The following is a 19,458-nucleotide window of genomic DNA, read 5'->3' as shown; positions in this document are numbered from 1 at the left end:
CCCAGATGATTTTTAAGTATAAATAACTTACTCATCACTCTAGTTCTCTAAACCCTACAGAGGAAAAAGAGGATGATACCTAGCTAAAACTTTACCTCCAAAATTAAATCAATACCAGATTCTTGATTCCTTTAAATCTGTCTTCCTTTTCAGACTAAAGACAGAGAAAAGAATGTTGAAAAAGTCTTGACTTTTTTTAAACTAAGTGCTGCTGAATAAGGTTCTCTGAATCAAATTTTTGAATAAAATCCTGAAATAACTGAAGCAAACATCTCTTAAAGGAAAAAAAAAAAAGATAAGAATCAATCACTATTAAAACAGGCTTAACCTCAGGGCACCTGGGGGGCTCAGATGGTTGAGAGTCCAACCTGATTATGCTCAGGTCATAATCTCACAGTTCATGAGTTCAAGCCCCACAGGAGCCCTGCTGCTGTCAGCCTGTCAGCACAGACCCGACATAGGATCGTCTGTCCCCCTCTCTCTCTCTGCCCCTCCCCTGCTTATGCGCTCGTGTTCTCTCTCTCTCTCAAAAAATAAACAAAACATTTAAAAAATATTTATAGGGGCACTTGAGTGGCTCAGTTGGTTAAGCAGTGTACTCTTGATTTCAGCTCAGGTCATGATCTTGCAGTTCATGAGATCAAGCCCTGCGTTGGGCTCTGTGCTGACAGTGCAAGAAGCCTACCTCTGATTCTCGCTCTCTGCCCCTCCCCGCTCACACTTGCTCTCTCTCAAACTTAAAAAAAAGTTCTTAAAAAAAAAATACCACAAAATTTATAAAATAGGCCTAACCTCAACAAAGAAAGACAATCCAATGTAGAAATGGGCAGAGCATTTGAATAGACAGTTCTACAAAGAACATGTACAAATGACTAGTAAGAACATGAAAAGAGATGGCCAACAGCCCTCATCATTACAGAAATAGAAATCACAACTACAATGAGATACTACTTCATACCCACTAGGATAGCTATTTTTAAAAGAATAAAAAAGCAACAGCAGAAAATAACGGTGTTAGCAAGGATGTAGAGAAACCGGAGCCCCTGCATATGCAGCTGCTATAGAAGACAGTGTGGCATTTCCTCAAAAAACTAAACATAGAATTACCATATGATGCAGTAATTCCATTCCTAGATATATATGCAAAAGGAACGAAAGCAGGGACTCAAACAGAAATTTGTGCCCAATGTTCATTACGGCATTATTCACAAAGGCCAAAAGTTGGAAATGACCTGTGTCCATTAACAGAAAGAATGGATAAACAAAACGTGAGATACACAGACAATGGCATGTTATTCAGTCTTAAAAAAATAATGAAATTCTGGGGGTGCCTGGGTAGCTCAGTCGGCTGAGCATCTAACTTCGGCTCAGGTCATGATCTCACATCTCGTGAGTTCGAGCCCCACATCAGACTCTGTGCTGACAGCTCAGAGCCTGGAGCCCGCTTCAGATTCTGTGTCTCCCTCTCTCTCTACCCCTCCCCCACTCAGTCTCTCTCTCAAACATTAAAAAAATAATAATAATGAAATTCTGTATAACATGTTATAGCATAGATGAACCTTTAAAACATTAGGCTAAATGTAGTAAGCTAGACACAAAAGGACAAATATTGTATGATTCTGAGCATATAAAATATCTAGAATACACAAATTACATTGGGATAGAAAGTAGAAGAGAAGGTACTAGGGACTGGTAGAGGAAAGGAGCAATTATCGCTTAATGGGTACAGAGTTTCTGTTTGGGGTGACGAAAGTTTTGGAGATAGTCGTGATGGTTGCACATTGTAAATGTAATTAACGCCACTGGATTGTACATTTAAAAATAGACCTGGCCAGCCAGATGCCCCTGAATTGTATACTTTAACTGGGTGAACTGTATAGTTAAAAAAATAAAAGAGGCCAATTATATGTGAATGAAAATAAACAATCTGTTATATGCTTGTGGAGTTTTTTTGGAAATGTCATCTCCCATGAGAACTCCTTCCCCCCACCCCACCACATCCCGAATTCATTTATTCTTTCAGTAAAGATATGTCAGATATTATAATGGATGCCAGAGATTAAATAAACAAGATTTAATCCCTGCCCTCAAGATGTTCTCAGTCTTGGTGGCTCAGTCAGTTAAGCGTCCGACTTCAGCTCAGGTCACAATCTCATGGTTTGTGGGTTCCAGCCCCCCATTGGACTCTGTGCTGACAAGTCAGAGCCTGGAGCCTGTGTCAGCTTCTGTGTCTCCCTCTCTCTCTGCCCCTCTCCTGCTCATACTTTCTCTCTCAAAAATAAATCAAAAAAAAAAAAGTTCTGTCTTGTAAGGAAAACAAAGAAGCAACCAGAAGAGGGAGCATCTGGATGGCTCAGTTGGTTAAGAGTCTGAATTCGGCTCAGGTCATAGTCTCATAGTTCATGAGTTCAAGCCCTGTGCTGGGCTCTGCGCGAGCCTGGAGCTTGCTTCAGAGTCTGTGTCTCCCTCTCTCTCTTCCCCCTCCCCCACTTGTGCTCTTTCAAAAATAAATAAGCAAACAAACAAAGAAGAAGCAACCAAAAGAGCCATAAGGAAGGGTCTGCACAGCCAGAAACCCAGGACACACCTTTGACTCCCCATGTAATCAAAACACCCTATCAATAAGTTATCTCCCAGCCACTCTTCCTCTGTGCCTGGCGGACACTGAACATCCACTATCCAGGACTCATTCAAAGCCCCCCCATCCTCTGAGTGCCATCCTTGACTCTCCTGACCCAATGAAAGTCTGTGATAGTATCCTGGGTTTCCTTTTTTAATTCCAGTTGGTTAACATACAGTGTTATGTTAGTTTCAGGTGAACAATATAGTGATTCAACAATGCCATACATCACCTGGGTACTCATCACAACACAGGCATTCCTAATCCCCATCACCTATTTAACCCATCCCCCAACCACCTCCCCTCAGGTAACCATCTGTTTGTTCTGTGTACTTAAGAGTTTGTTTCTTGGTTTGTCTCTTTCTCTTTTTGCTTTCTTCATTTGTTTTGTTTCTTAAATTCCACGAGTGAAATCATATGGTATTTTTCTTTCTCTGACTTATTTCACTTAGCATTATACCCTCTGGCTCCATCCATGTTGTTGTAAATGGCAGGATTTCATTCTTTTCTGTAGCTGAATAATATTCCATTGCATATACATATCACATCTTTATCCATTCATAAATCGATGGATACTTGGGCTGCTTCCATATCATGGTTATTATAAATATTGCTGCTATAAACATAGGGGTACATGCATCCCTTTGAATTCGTATTTTTGTATTCCTTGGGTAAATACTGGGTTTCTCTTTTATAACAACTCTCAATGCTTGAGATTTACTTGTCCAACATCTACCTTCCTACTGGATGGTAACTACCTTGTCTCTTGTTTACTGCTATGTCCCTAGCACCCTCGTTCTGGGCCTGATATAAAGCACACAGAGGGACTCTCTCATGTTCTTTTTTCAGCTGATCTGGGGCAGGCTGGGGGTGAGGTGACAACTGACATTCTGCAGTGACAAGGTATGGATGGTTGACGGGCTGATGATATGAGGAATCTGCTCATCTGCTGGGGGACATCTGCCACATGTGATATTCGGCGATACTCTGTTCTTTCTCCCAGTGCTGGTCACAGCCTTCTGTGTTCAGTGACCTGACAGTGAGTTGCTACCGACAATTTGAAAAAATATAATTAGGAGGATTCATGATGAGAAGAAAAGAGGGTCCAAAATAGAGCCCTGTGAGATTAAGGTTCAAGTAGAGGAGGTGGTGCCTACAAAGATAGAAAGGATCCAGTGGAGAAAGGAAAGGTGGAGAGGACCTAGAGGCCAGGGAGAGCTCTTGTTAACATTTGTGAGATGAACATAGCAGCTCTAAGAATCACATCCTGACCAGGTAATGTTCAGATCCAGGAAGTGGCAGGTCTCCACCTTGGGCTGCTTCACCAGAGTGAGAAAGCTCTTTCTCCATGGGAACTCCTTTTAAAAAACTTAGTTTAAATATGTTCAAGGTTGGAGAAAAGCTGAAAAAAAAAACCTGGAAAGAATTCCTACAAAACCTTCACCAGAGTCCCCAAATATGAAGATTTTACCCCAGTTTATCATTCTTTCTATATATTTGTTCTGAAATATTTTTCAGAAAGTTTCAGACATGAGGGACACCTGGGTGGCTCAGTTGATTAAGCATTCAACTCTTGATTTTGGCTCAGGTCATGGTCCCAGGGTCATGGGATCGAGCCCCGTGTCACACTCCACGCTCAGTGCAGATATTTTCTTTCCCTTTTTCTCCCTTTGCCCTCTCCCCCACTCACACACACTCTCTCTCTCTTTCTCTAAAATTAAAAAAAAGCAAAAAGGAAAAAAAATCTAAAAAAAGAAAGTTGCAGGCATGATACCCCTTTACTCCTCAGTAAAATGATCAAAACTAACATCGATACAATACTATTATCTACCTTACCATCCTATTCAAATTTTAACAAATGTCTTAATAACTTCCTTCATAGCAAGGGTCTTTCATTTTAAAACATATAAAATTTTTTATTTATTTTTTTTTTAATTTTTTTTTCAACGTTTTTTATTTATTTTTGGGACAGAGAGAAACAGAGCATGAACGGGGGAGGGGCAGAGAGAGAGGGAGACACAGCATCGGAAACAGGCTCCAGGCTCCGAGCCATCAGCCCAGAGCCTGACGCGGGGCTCGAACTCATGGACCGCGAGATCGTGACCTGGCTGAAGTCGGACGCTTAACCGACTGTGCCACCCAGGCGCCCCTAAAATTTTTTATTTAAAAGAATTTTTTTAATGTTTATTCATTTTTTTTTTTTAACGTTTATTTATTTTTGAGACAGAGAGAGATAGAGCATGAACGGGGGAGGGTCAGAGAGAGAGGGAGACACAGAATCTGAAACAGGCTCCAGGCTCTGAGCAGTCAGCACAGAGCCCAATGCGGGGATCGAACCCACGGACCACGAGATCATGACCTGAGCCGAAGTCGGACGCTCAACCGACTGAGCCACCCAGGCGCCCCAATGTTTATTCATTTTTGAGAGACAGAGAGAGACAAAGCATGAGCGGGCAGAGAGAGAGGGAGACAAAGAATCCAAAGCAGGCTCCAGGCTCTGAGCTGTGAGCACAGAGCCTGACGTGGGGCTCCAACCCACGGACTGCAAGATCATGACCTGAGCTGAAGTCAGACACTCAACCGACTACGCCACCCACCTGCCCCAGGGTTTATCACATTTTTAATATGCCCAAAGGTCGGGGCGCCTGGGTGGCTCGGTTGGTTAAGCATCCGACTTCAGCTCAGGTCATGATCTCACATTCCGTGAGTTCGAACCCTGCGTCAGGCTCTGTGCTGACAGCTCAGAGCCTGGAGCCTGCTTCGGATTCTGTGTCTCCCCTACTCTCTGCCCTGCTCATGCTCTGTCTCTGTCTCAAACATAAATAAAAACATTTTAAAAAATATGCCCAGAGGTCATCCTTATATTGTGTGTGTGTGTGTGTATAAACTGTGATTATGTTTTATCAATTTTTCTATTAAGTGTTTGGTCTTTTATCCCCCACACCAAGTTTTAAGAGTTCTTGGGGCACCTGGGTGGCTCAGTTGGTTAAGCGTCTGACTTCGGCTCAGGTCATGATCTCACAGTTCGTGGGTTCAAGCCCCGCATCAGGCTCTATGCTGACCGCTTGCTCAGAGCCCTTCAAATTCTGTGTCTCCTTCTCTCTCTGCCCCTCCCCCGCTCACGCTTTGTCTGTTTCTCAAAAATAAATAAACATAAAAAAAAAATTTTTAAAAAGAGTTCTTTATATATTAGGGATATTAGCCATCTATGTGATATATGTTGCAAATATATTCACCCGGTATATTATTTCTGTTTGTCTTTCTTTATTGTGCCTTTTGCCGTGCAAAAAAAAAATTTTTTTAATATTTTTATGAGATAATATTTATCAATTTTTATTGCCTCTGGCAATATCTTCTTTTAGCACTTACATGGTTATGTATTTTACATTTAGATTAGATCTCTGACCCATTCGAAGTTTATTCTTGTGTATGATGTGAAGTATAAATCTAATTTTTTTCTTTATCAAAATGGTTATCCAGTTGTCCCAGAACCGTTTATTTAAAAAGCACATCTTTACTCCAGTAATTTGAGACACCATATATTTTATCATATACTAAATTGACAAATGTATTTGAGTCTCTTTCTGGACTTTCTCTGTTCTTTCCATTGGTTTCGCTTCTAATCGTGTACAAGTACTGTACCGTTTTAATTATAGAGGTTTCACAGTATTTTTAATATTTCTTTTTTCTTTTATTTTTTAAAATTTACATCCAAAGTAGTTACCATATAGTGCAACAATGATTTCAGGAGTAGATTCCTTAGTGTCCCTTACCCATTTAGCCCATCCCCCTCCTACAACCACTCTAGTAACCCTCTGTTTGTTCTCCATATTCATGAGTCTCTTCTGTTTTGTCCCCCTCCCTGTTTTTAGATTATTTTTGTTTCCCTTTCCTTATGTTCATCTGTTGTGTCTCTTACAGTCCTCATACGATTTTTGTGAGTCATATGATTTTTGTCTTTCTCTGACTCACTAATTTCACTTAGCATAATACCCTCCAGTTCCATCCACGTAGTTGCAAATGGCAAAATTTCATTCTTTTTGATAGCCAAGTAATACTCCATTGTATATATATACCACATCTTCTTTATCCATTCATCCATCGATGGACATTTGGGCTCTTTCCATACTTTGGATATTGTTGATAGTGCTGCTATAAACATGGGGGTGCATGTGTCCCTTCGAAACAGCACACCTGTATCCCGTGGATAAATGCCTAGTAGTGCAATTGCTGGGTCGTAGGGTAGTTCTATTTTAGTTTTTTGAGGAACCTCCATACTGTTTTCCAGCTGGCTGCACCAGCTCACATTCCCAGTATTTTTAATATTTCTTAGGATAAATAGTGAACTTCAAAATTTGACAATTTAGATGAAGTGAAAAAATTTCCTTGAAAGACATAACCAGCAAAGCTCAATTAAGAAGAACTAGGTAACCTGTTTAGCTTTATCTCTATTGAAGAAATTGAATTTGTTGTTGAAAAAATTTCTACAAAGAAAACTCCAGACCCAGGTGGCTTCACAGAAACATTCCAACAAACGTTTAAGGATGAAATTAGTCCATTCTCCAGAAACCCTTCCAGAAAATAAAAAAGGAGAGACTATTTCCCCAAATCATTTATGATGTATAAGAAACACTCATACTTTGTAGAAGGAAATACAAAATGGTTCAACTACTTTGGAAAACAGTTTGGCAATCTCTAATAAAACTAAACATATACTTATTAATACTACCCAGAAATGCCACTCCAAAGCACTTGATAAGTGAAATAAAAACATGTTTACACAAAACCCTCTAGGCAAATGTTTATAGCAGGTGTATTTGTTTTTTTGATTTTGGGGTTGTTTTTTTGTCCCCCCGCCCCACTCCTCACAGCTGTATCTGTATTAGCCAAAAACTCATAAGTCCTTCAATTGGTAAATGGATGAATAAACTACAGTATAAACATACAATTGAATACTACTCAATAAAAGAAATTCAGACACACGACAACATGGATAAATCTTAAAAACATTATACTAGGTGAAATAAGCCATTCAAAAGGTTACATAATGTATGATTAATTTAAATGACATTCTGGAAGAGACAGAACTATAAGAAGAAAACAATCAATGACTGCTAGCAATGGAAGTAGAAGTTGGAATATTCACCAACATAGACCACATTCTTTACTACAAAGTCAAGGTGAATTTTTGAGGGTGATTAAGCTGTTCTACACCTTTTTTCCCCTTTTCTTTCTTCAAATGTTTATTTATTTAGAGAGAGCACAAGCAGGGGAGGAGAAAGAGAGAATCCCAAGCAGGCTCTGCACCATCAGCGCAGAACCTTATGTGGGGCTTGATCCCACAAAATATGAGATCATGACCTGAGCTGAAATCAAGAGTAGGATGTTAAACTGACTGAGCCACTCAGACACCCCTAGCTGTTCTATATCTTGATTGTGATGGTGGTGGCGGCTAATTTGACTAATTTCATTTATCAAAAGTCCCAGAACTTTACACTTAAATACAAGCTCTATTATCCTCAAAAACATTAGTCAAAGTTGACTTCAAAGAAAGAATATTATCAGGAATAAAAGAGGGACATTACATAATGATAAAAGAGTCACTTCACTCTTCTGAATGAATTGAGTGAATTTTTAATAAATCCTAAATGTATACACATCCAACAACAGACCTTCAACAAAATATACAAAGTAAAGGTCTTGGACTAGAAAGAGACAAACCCATAATTACAGGTGCATAATTCAGTATTTTTCTTCCACTACGAATATCAGTATCTTCTTTGTAAGGTTATTAATATTTATATCAATAAGTACACAGAAGAACAATATTAGCAAACTTGACCTGACATTTCTAGACTATTCCATCCAATAAGAGAATACACATTCTTTTCAAGGCACATGGGATATTCATCAACATAGACCACATTCTGGGCCTTAAACCAAACCATATAAAGTATGGTCTCTAACCATAATTAGAATTAAACTAGAAAGCAGTAAGAAAAAAAAATCTGGAAAAATCCTCAAATATATGGAAATTAATCAATACCTTTCTTAATTGTGCATGGGAAAGGAGAACACAAAGAAAATCTGAAAATATTTAGAATTGTATAAAAGTTAAAATATAACATTTGAAATGTGTATGAACCAGTTAAACACTGCTTAGAGGGAAATGTAAAGTACTAAATGCTTCTAACAGAAAAGAAGAAAAATCTCAAATGGATGATCTAAATTTCTACCTTAAGAAACTGCAAAAAGAAACAAGAATCTTCAAATTAAACACAGTATTAGAGAAGAGCAGAAATCAACAAAATTGAAACAGAAAAGTAATAGAGAAGAGAAAATACAATCAAAATCTGGTTTTTTGAAAAGATAATAAAATGGATAAGTTTCTAGTCAACCTGATCAAGAAAAAAAGATATTGAAAAAAAATCAATAAAATAGATAAATTTCTAGCCAAACTGAACAAGAAAAAAATGATAGACATAAATCAGCAAAATCAGGAACAGAGGGAATAGCACTACATATTCTACAGACATTAAAAGGAAACTATAGAAGTATTATGACTTTTATGCCAATAAATTTGATAACAGATGAAATGGATAAATTTCTTTGAAAGAAAAACAATACCTAAAACTCCCTAAAGAAGTATGTATAGCCTGAATAGCCCAGATCTGTTAAAGAAATTGAGTTTGTAGTTAAAAATCTTCCAACAAAGAAAAATCCAGACCTAGATTACTTCACTGTCACAATCTAGCAAACATTTAAGAAAGACATAACACCAATTCTATACAAAATCTCCAGGAGAGGGAAGAGTCCCAACTTGTTTTGAGACCAGCACAACCCTGATACCAAAAAACAAAACAAAACAAAAACCTATAGATCAACATCGTCATGAACAAAAGTAAAAATTCTTTTTTTTTTTTTTGTAAAAATTTTTTAAATATTTATTTGCTTTTGAGAGAGACAGACAGAGTGCAAGTGGAGGAGGGGTACAGAGAGGGAGGCACAGAATCCAAAGCACACTCCAGGCTCCAAGCTGTCAACACAAAGCCTGACGCAGAGCTTGAACTCAAAAACTGAGATCATGACCTGAGCTGAAGTCGGACACTTAACTGACTGAGCCACCCAGGCATCCCCAAATGTAAAACCTCGTAACAAAAACTAGCAAGTTGAATCCAGCAACATAAAAAGGTTAATACATCATAACCATGTGGGGTCTATCCCAAGAATTCAAAGGTTGGTAACAACATTCCAAAATTCATCGATGGAATTCACCATATTGACAAAATAAAATCTGGGGTTGTGGAAGCTGGAAATTAAGGGCAGGTTAAGAGGTTATACCCTTAATATTATTTTAGGTCCCTGTGTCACCACTTTGCACAACTCCAAAGGTATCATTTATATTGTAGTCATTGTATTCTACATGAATGATACTCCTGAAATTGTAAAATATAGTAGTATTGCAAATGTGTAAAATAGTTGCCCAAAAGGCAATGTGACTTTGAGCTGGACTAAAAGAAATAAAAGATCTAGGCGAAGAGATTTTTATTTTCCAGATGTTTCACTTGGCCTGTTCACACCTGATATATTCTATTCAGTCCTGAACTTCATATTTCCAAGGGGCCAATGAACTTCACCAGAGAACAAAAGCAGTAATGGCAAAAGAGTTCTAGCTATTTCACATAAAAAGAGTTGAAGAAACTGGAATGCATATACTATATTTCAATAATTTGCTTATATTCAGGGCGCCTGGGTGGCTCAGTCGGTTAAGCGTCCGACGTTGGCTCAGGTCATGATCTTGCAGTTCATGGGTTCAAGCCCCACATCGGGCTCGGTGCTGACAGCAGGTGGAGCCTGCTTCGGATTCTGTGTCTCCCTGTCTCTTTCAGCCCCTCCCTGCTCGTGCTTTGAGTCTCTCAAAAAAAAAATAAACATTAAAAAAAATTTTTTTTAATAATTTGCTTATATTCTATATGCCCTGAAGACTGTCAATTCCTAAGGGCAGAATCTATGCCCTGTCTATCTTTGTATCCCAGATACCTATCACTGGTCTTGGAACTGAGTAAGTACTCACCTATGAGGCATTCAAGAACAGGAGAAACTAAACTTTAGTAATAGGAACCAGAACATGGGGAGAAAGGATTGCAAGGGACCCTATAGCAATGTCAAATGTGACACTCTGCCCCACAGTTATCAACTCATTAGCCTGAATTGGTTATGTGCCAATTTTTTATTGGTATATACTAATTACAGCTCTCCTGGACTGGAAGTCAGTCAAACCATGGAATTTGACTCTGGAGGAAGCATGGAAAGAACACTGGAGAGACCATCACAATACGTACTAGCCCCACCTAACCAGCCAAATCACCCCTGCGATTAATCAAAGTGACAGACATCACAGCAATATGATTCTTATGTCCAGAAATGATGTAAAAAAATTAGCAACTATGTTAGAAATTAGAATAAACACCTAAATTTCACAAATAATCTAAATTACAGATGTACTGCCCTTTCAATGAAAGATGTATCCCTGAAAAACTCTTTGAAAACCAATTCTGAAGGCAATCACATTTTCCAACAATTTATATTATAATTTCAAAGAGGAACAGAAATGCCCCAAGTAAACTAAACAATATTGTGGTAAAATGAACTTTAAAATTCTTAGCAGACAAAAGGAAAACGCTTTTTGCAAAAGGATGTATTGCCTGGTAACCATAACTCATAATGCAGATAAGAACTATACCCATGACCCTGGGAAAGTCATGTCCCTTCCACTCAGCCTTGGTTTCCTCATCTAGAAAATAATAAATAAATGAGTAAATAATAAAATAGATGGTCTCTTCCGCTAAATAAAAAGATTGGGTATTTTCTAATGCCTGACGAGTTTGTTAGGCATTAGATATGTTTACTAAACATGAGAGAATATCCAATATAGTTAACTACAATCTGATGCAAACCTTCCTAAGACTGTAAGTTAATATATAAAGGAATTCTGTTCCTCTAAATAAAATATAACATATCTCTATCAGATTTTTAAATGCAGCTCTTTACAGTATATATACCCTTACTTCATCTTCACAGACTCAATTTTTACTTATTTAACATACTTATTTAACATACACATGAGATTATGTGAGGCCTGATAGGTACTCTGGGAACTTGAGAGTGGTTTTTCCACAAGCAGAAAATTAATACACACTTACATAATAATAAGGCACCATTTAACACACTTTACAGGCAAAATCAATCCCATAATATCTAACAACTCCATAAAATAAAAGCTATATATGGCAGAATAGTTAAGACTATTACTGCTTTCCCCCAAAACTCATTTTTAAAAGCTCTAAGCATATAGAGGAATCAATAGAAAATCTGTGCAAATATACACACACAGTGAAATTGCACACCAACCTTTTTTCAGTCGAGGTTTCTGAGATTCAGCAGATGCAGGAAACTGAGTTCTCTGAAAAGAAAGAAATCTATGTTAAAGCACCACCATAAACCTTGCTAACTTAAAAAAGCATTCAAATAGTAGCTCTCCAATCATGCAATTAATCCATTAACTACATACAGGTACAAAGAATTTTTAACGCAGTTTAAAAAACAAATGTCAAGTCATAACTTTTGCTATCCAAACTATTAATAACACATATGCATATTTATAATGCATATTTAATGTGTAATGTATAATTATAATGCATAAAATGTGCACAAATAAATGTACTAAGCTCTGGACACTACACATTAGGATTATACTTAACGCCATATAGCTTAGCAACCAAAACAAAATAGTAGTAACTTTGACAAAAGGAAGTTTGTGCAGTTATCTATACAGAAATTGCCTAGCACCCGATTCTAGGAGGAAGGTTTTTTTTTTTCTTTTTAAGCGACATTATTGAACATAATAAATACTGTCTTATACCATAACTTTGCAGAAAATATTCAGATGGATTTTTCTTCTACCTACCTCCTATATTATATATGATATAGTAAGATATAAGCAAAAACAATGGCTGAGAAAATTTCCAGAAGTAATGTTAGATACTAATCTTTAGATTCAGAATGCTCAACCAATCTTGACCAGGTTGAATGAAAATAAATCCACGCTTGTATACATCACAAGGACCTGCACTAGAGATAATAAGAAGTTCTTAAAAGCAACCAAAGGAAAAAAGTATCATGAGCTAACCTACACAGAAAGGACAATTAGATTGACAGCTGATGTCTCAACAATTAAAAATGGGAAATAATATCACATAAAGACATTATAAGAAAAATCACTCCCATGTTTCAGGTGCTAAGTAAAATGAATGTTAATCTAAATACAAGGTCAGCAAACTATGGCCCACAGGGCAAACAAATCCAGCCCATTTTTATATGGCCCACAAACTAAGAATTTTTTTTACATTTTTAATAGTTTTTAAATTTTTTAATATTTTGTAACACCTGAAAATTACATAAAATTCAAATTCAAGTGTCTATAAGCAAAATTTTATCAGAATACAGCCACACACACATGTTTATATATGGTCTATGGTTGCTTCCACACTATAAATGCATAACTGAGTTAACTTGTGACAGAGCCTCGCCCACAAGCCCAAAATATTTATTACTGGCCCTTTACAAAAAGTTTGCCAACTCAGATCTAAACTCTTACACCTCAAAACTAATTTTGGGGGTTCCTGTTTGGCTCAGTTGGAAGAGCATGTGGCTCTGGATCTCGGGGTCATGAGTTTGAGCCCCATGTTGGGTGTAGAGATTACTAAATAAATAAACTTAAAAAAAAAAACACAACTCTCAAGAACAATGGCAAATAAAGCCTTACAGACAAATAAAATTTGAGAGTTTTAGACTCATTAAATAAACTTTAAGGGGTGCCTGGCTGGCTCAGTCGGTACAGCATGAGACTCTTGATCTTGGGGTTGTAAGTTTGAGCCCCATACTGGGTATAGAGATTACTTAAAAAAAAACCAAAATTTAAAAAAATTTTATAATTTTAGGAAAAAGGAAAATAACCCCATAATGAAAAGGTGGAAGGAGCAAAGGAATTGGTAAAATACATAAGTATTCTAAACATCTACTGACTGAATAAAGCAAACAAAAGTATAATCTGTGAACAACAATATCATGAACTGGCAGAAGGCAATGGGTAATAACGCATTTGATAATCCCTACATTATTCAGTTTTGAGTTTGAACTTTCAGTTAAATAGGTTTTAAAAAATGGGTACTCACTAAAGGAAGACTAAAGAATAGAGTATATAACCTACAAGTAATGAAATGAGAGAGACAAAAAGAAACTCAGCCAAAAAAAAACAAACAAAAGAAAATGAAGGGAAAAAATGAAATTCTCCAGTTAAATGATCAGGATGGATGTTTTTTAAAATCTTGATGAATGCTACTTCTATAAAGACATATCTAAAACATAAAGGCAAAGAAGGGGCACTTGTTGGTTAGGCATCCAACTCACAGTTCGTGACTTCAAGCCCTGTGTCGGGCTCTACACTGACAGTGCGGAGCCTCTCTCTCTGCCCCTCCCCTGATCTCTCTCAAAATAAATAAACGTTAAAAAAAATTAAAAAATAAAACATAAAGGCAAAGAAAAAGCAAAAAGATACATTAGGAAAATAGAAACGAAAATAAAGCTAAAGTAGCAATATTAACATTAAACAAAACAGACTTCAAGAGAAAAAGTTTTAGGGGTGCCTGGGTGGTTCAGTTAGTTAAGTGTCCAACTCTTGACTTTGGCTCAGGTCATGATCTCGTGGTTGTGAGACCACACTGGGTCCACACTGGGTGTGGAGCCTGCTTGGGATTCTCTGTCTTCCTCTGTTCATCTCCCCCCCCCCCCACCCCAGAAAAGAGGAAAAGAATTCGCAGGAAAATGAAAATGAATTAAAATAGATGGAAGACTAAAATGGACAAGGCAAGGGGTGCCTAGGTATTGCAGTGTTGGTTAAGCATTTGACTCTTGATCTCGGCTCAGTTCATGATCTCACGATTTGTGAGATCAATCCCCACATCGGGCTCTGCACTGATGGTGTGGAGCCTACTTGAGATTCTGTCTCTTCTTCTCTCTGCCCCTCTCCGGCTTGTACTCTCTCTCAAAATAAATTGAAACAAACAAACTTAAAATGGACAAGGCAAATTTAAAAACCTTTAGGAAAAAACCTCTAGAAAAAATTATAGGATAGGGAAGGATTACTTCATTAAGATATAAAAGCACAACCCAATTGAGAAAAGATCTAAATATTCACTACATTAAAATTAAGAAATCCTGTTTCAAAAAGGAAGTGATAATAGAAAACTAAGAGAAGATATATGCAATACAAAAAAAAAAAAATGACAAAGGATTAACAGCCAGAAACTACAAATAACTACCAAAAATAAATACATAAATAAAAGAGTAAAAAAAAAATGAGAAAAACAGTGAAGTAGAAAAACAAGTAAAACATTTGAAAGAGGCACTGCAGAGAAAAGAGACAACCAATGATGCTCCACCTCATTAACAATCAGGTAAATGTCAGTTAAAATCACATTACGAGGCACCTGTGTGGCTCAATCAGCTAAGCATCTGACTTTGGCTCAGGTCATGATCTTACAGTTTGTGAGTTTGAGCCCCACATTGGGCTCTCTGCTGTCATGCAGGGCCTACTTCGGATCTCTCTCTCTCTCTCTCTGCCCCTCTCCCACTCATGCTCTCCCTCTCTCTCAAAAATAAACAAACATTAAAATAAATAAATAGGGGCGCCTGGGTGGCTCAGTCGGTTAAGCGGCCGACTTCGGCTCAGGTCATGATCTCACGGTCCGTGAGTTCGAGCCCCGCATTGGGCTCTGTGCTGACAGCTCAGAGCCTGGAGCCTGTTTCAGATTCTGTGTCTCCCTCTCTCTGACCCTCCCCCGTTCATGCTCTGTCTCTCTCTGTCTCAAAAATAAATAAACGTTAAAAAAATTTTTTTTAAATAAATAAATAAATCCTTTAAATAAAATAAAAAATAAAATAAAATCACATTAAGATTTAATTTCATATCCACTATACTGACAGAATTTAAAGCTATAACAATATCAAGGATGTAAGCAACAGGAACTGATGGTAGAAGCATAAATTGTTATAACCACCTGCGAGTTTCCCACAAGTAATGAAGTTGAAGATGTCCAATATACAATGTACAATTGCAATGTACAATATAAATGAGCCTCAAAAGCACGCTAAGTGGGGGCGTCCTAAGTGGTTCAGTCAGTTAAGCATCCGACTTCAGCTCAGGTCATGATCTCACAACTCATGGGTTGAAGCCCCACATCAGGCTCTGGACAGACAGCTCACAGCCTGGAGCCTGCTTCAAATTCTGTGTCTCCCTCTCTCTCTCTGCCCCTCCCCTGCTTGTGTTCTCTTCCAAAAATAAATAAACTTAAAAAAAAAAAAAACATGCTAAGTGAAACTCAGATACATTAAGACTACATAGTGTGTGATTACATGAAATTGCAGAAAAGGCAAAACGTTGGAGACAGAAAGCAGATCAGCGGTCAGCTGGGGTGAAGAGTAGAAAGTGGTTGCAAATGGACACAAGGGAATTTTTTGGAGTGATGGAGGTCAGCGGATTGTGGTGACAGTTGTACAAGTATATAAATTTACCCAAATTGATCAAACTGTACACTTAAAATGGGTAGATTTTATGGTATGTGTATTATACCTCAACAAAACTGTTTTTATTTTTTTTCAACAAAGCTATTTTTACTTTTTGTTTTATTTTAAAGTTTATTTATTTCTTTTGAGAGAGAGCATGCACGTGCAAGTAGGGGAGGGACAGAGAGAAGGAGAGAATCCCAAGCAGGCTCTGTGCTGTCTGTGCTCAATCCCACTAACAGTGAGATCATGACCTGAGCAGAAATCAAGAGTTGGAGGCTCAACTGACTGAGCCACCGAGGCACCCCTAATCTTAAATAAAATACAAATGCCAGTCCCCAGTTTTCCTAAGGAACTAGTAATAATCTTTGGTAGTTTAGGTAGCATATTCGAAATTCTGTGTGTCCCACACTGGCCTAGTTTTACTCCATTGTAGTGGGATGTCTCCTGGCCTCAAGGCCTTTACAACAGCATTCTTCTTAGATTTACTTATGCATTTGTTCAAACTTCTGTTAAGTCTTTCAGTCTTCTCTCCCTCACATCTATACATCTGTGTCTACAGATCTATGTAGTTTTTCTTTGTGTCACAAAATTAAGATCACACACTATACACCTGTTAAAAAAAAAAAAAAAGGCCCAAATGGAGTTGTTTACATTAAGTCCCATGTCAACAAACCAAGACTTAATTATTCTTTCTGCCTCTCCCAGGAACAGAATCCTAAACCAGTCAATCAGAAATCGCCCAATCAGTACTGGTGAGGTAATATGCCTGATAGACAACCCCCCCGCCATCACCTAAAGGAAAGTGATCTTGCAATAACCAACCTTCTTGTCTAGTATAACCTCTTTATTCCCACTCCTTTCTACCTATGAAAACCTTTCATTTTGTACAGCTCTTCAGAGTTCCTGTTTGCTAGAATGAATGCCACCTGATTCATGAATCATTGAATAAAGCCAATAGGAGGACCTTTGAAGTCTACTCAGTTAAATTTTGTTAACATTGCACTCATCTAGCTTTTGAAAAAATGTATAGCATCCATGTCAACATATATAGTTATTTTTTTAAGTTTTATTTATTTAAGTAATCTCTACACCCAACATGGGACTCAAACTCGGGACCCCGAGATCAAGATCTCATGGTTTGTGAGATTGAGCCCTTAACCAGGCTCCAAGCTGACAGCACAGAGCCTGCTTGGGATTCTCTCTCTCCCTCTTTCTCTCCGTCCCTCCCCCACTCACACTCTCTCTCAAAAATAAATAAATAAACTTAAAAAAAAAAAAAAAGAGCTGCACTCTCCTTTGAGTCAGCCAGGCACCCTTATGGTTCTGACACTTTTTAATGCCTGCATAATATTCCTCAGGGGGCTGGGTGGCTCAGTCGGTTAAGCCTTGGATTCCTGGTTTCAACTTAGGTCATTATCTCGCTGTTCCTGAGATGGAGCCCCACGTTGGGCTCCTCACTGATGGTGCAGAGCCTGCTTGGGATTCTCTCTCTGTCCTCCCCCACTTGCACACTCATGCTCTCTCAAAATAAACTTTAAAAACGTATATTCCTCAGAATGGAAGTATCAGAAGTCATCTATTACCCTATTAATGGGCATTCACCTTGTTTTCAGTATTTTGCCACTGTAAACAATACTGCAATGAATACCCTTATAGTTTATGCTTATGTTTTGCTTTTATTTCAATGGGTTACAGGTCTGGTGACTGAGTGAATGAGACTGTTGGGCCCTTTTAATTTTATTACAACATATCAGATCACTTCCAAAAAGGCCAGAAATTCAAATTTCCATGCAGTGGTAACATGAAAAGATGAAATTAGTACAAATATAACACTGCTAGCAATAAACTTGACAATAATGAAAATAATCAGTTAACTTCAGGCTCAAGTGCTACAGTCATGTTGAAACAGCCATTCTCTTTAAAACACTAATAGACTCTAAAATTCTAAATTCTAAAATCACAGAAATCAAGTTCATATTCTGTTTATGAACACCAATCTCTCTGCCTGCAACGAACACTGGAGAATAAACTCTATTTGTAGCAGTGTCCTGTTACCATTACACCTTAAAGATTATGTAGGTGAAGTATTTCCTTTGATGTTTCTAATATCTAAAACCTAGTAACACTAATCATGCTATTGAATTTTTTTCTTTTTAACTTGAGGCTTAACAAAAGTCTTTGCCTTGGGCCTCCTTCTCTGTACTGAGTTGTACGATTACACTAAAAATAATTTGACTTCTCTAGAAATGAGAACAGAAAACAAGTCCCCCTGACAGACAACATTGGTCTTGCTCTTCAAAAGCCAAAACCAAATCGTAAAACATTCAGCCAAAACCTGCTGTATTTGTCTCCCACGTTTTGTCTCCCATGTCTCCCAGGGCGTTCTTCAAAGGGCAGTAAATTCCAAAATAAATAAATAAAGTCATTCTAACAAATGCGAGGACCATGCTTTGAAATCCAACGCTAAAACAAAGTAGACAAAGTTTCACGCTAACTTTACAGAAATCAGATCCAATTATAAATATATACACCTCACAAACAACTACCACTGGGTGATCCCGCATTCATCTGGGTTACTTTGCAAGAGCAGCTCTGCGGAGTTTAATCAATGCCTTAACTCAAGCCTCAGCTGAATCCCCAAACAGCACTATTCCTAAACTTAATCACAACAGAGAAAACATGGTCCCGACCCACCGGCAGAAGGCAGTGACGCCGAAAGCTTCGAAGCTTGGTCATATTCAATCCCTAATCCAAGGGATTAACAAAATTGTCTCTGCACAAATGGTAGTGCTTCCTTTCCAAACCTCGTGAGACAGAGAAGATGCGACTAGCAAAAGAGCCATTTCTGATGAATATCTCCCTTCTCCGTCCGGCGCACCCCAAGAAGGACTACAATCCTAGCCCAGGCCCAGCACTGCAAAGAATTCAGCCTTGCCCCAGGCGGACCAGCTCCCTTGAGGGAGTCGGTATCGCCCCGCGCACCCCGAGCAGCTCCAGAGCCAGCTCCGCACTTCCCCAGGGGCAGCTGCGTGGGACACTGGTCGCCCGCAAGCCTAACTCGCCACTCTGCTCCGCCCGTCCCGGCCCTGCCCCGCCTAGCGGCCGGGACCCTAAGGAGAATCTCTACGCTCACCGTCGCGAGTCTCTCCTCAGCCATCTTGGCTCCGCCCACCACTTCCCGGCCGGAAATTGGCCGTCTCCCAGACAACCAG

At 38.3% G+C, this 19,458-nt stretch overlaps 1 protein-coding gene across 3 annotated transcripts in view; it reads right to left on the bottom strand.

Annotated features, from left to right (window-relative positions):
* Nucleotides 1–19,458, bottom strand: part of BBS4 (Bardet-Biedl syndrome 4) — a 54,930-nt gene extending 35,472 nt beyond the window's left edge. Inside the window, exons 1-2 of one of the 3 annotated variants that reach the window (XM_086711163.1) lie at nt 19,380–19,458; nt 12,032–12,083 (exon numbers count right to left, since the gene is read on the bottom strand). In XM_086711163.1, the coding sequence (XP_086567289.1) occupies nt 12,032–12,083; nt 19,380–19,403 (76 nt within the window). In that variant the 5' untranslated portion in view covers nt 19,404–19,458. Of the gene's footprint in view, nt 1–12,010; nt 12,084–18,940; nt 19,221–19,379 lie in introns of those variants that run through there. The other 2 variants (XM_086711161.1, XM_086711162.1) reach the window with 2 other exon arrangements.

Source organism: Puma concolor, chromosome B3 (genome assembly GCF_028749965.1).
Source record: "Puma concolor isolate L17-30 chromosome B3, mPumCon1.1.hap2, whole genome shotgun sequence".
NCBI classification, from domain to species: Eukaryota; Metazoa; Chordata; class Mammalia; order Carnivora; family Felidae; genus Puma; species Puma concolor.
The sequence above is the reverse complement of the archived record's forward strand: the minus strand, read 5'-3'. Positions and strand labels throughout refer to the sequence as shown.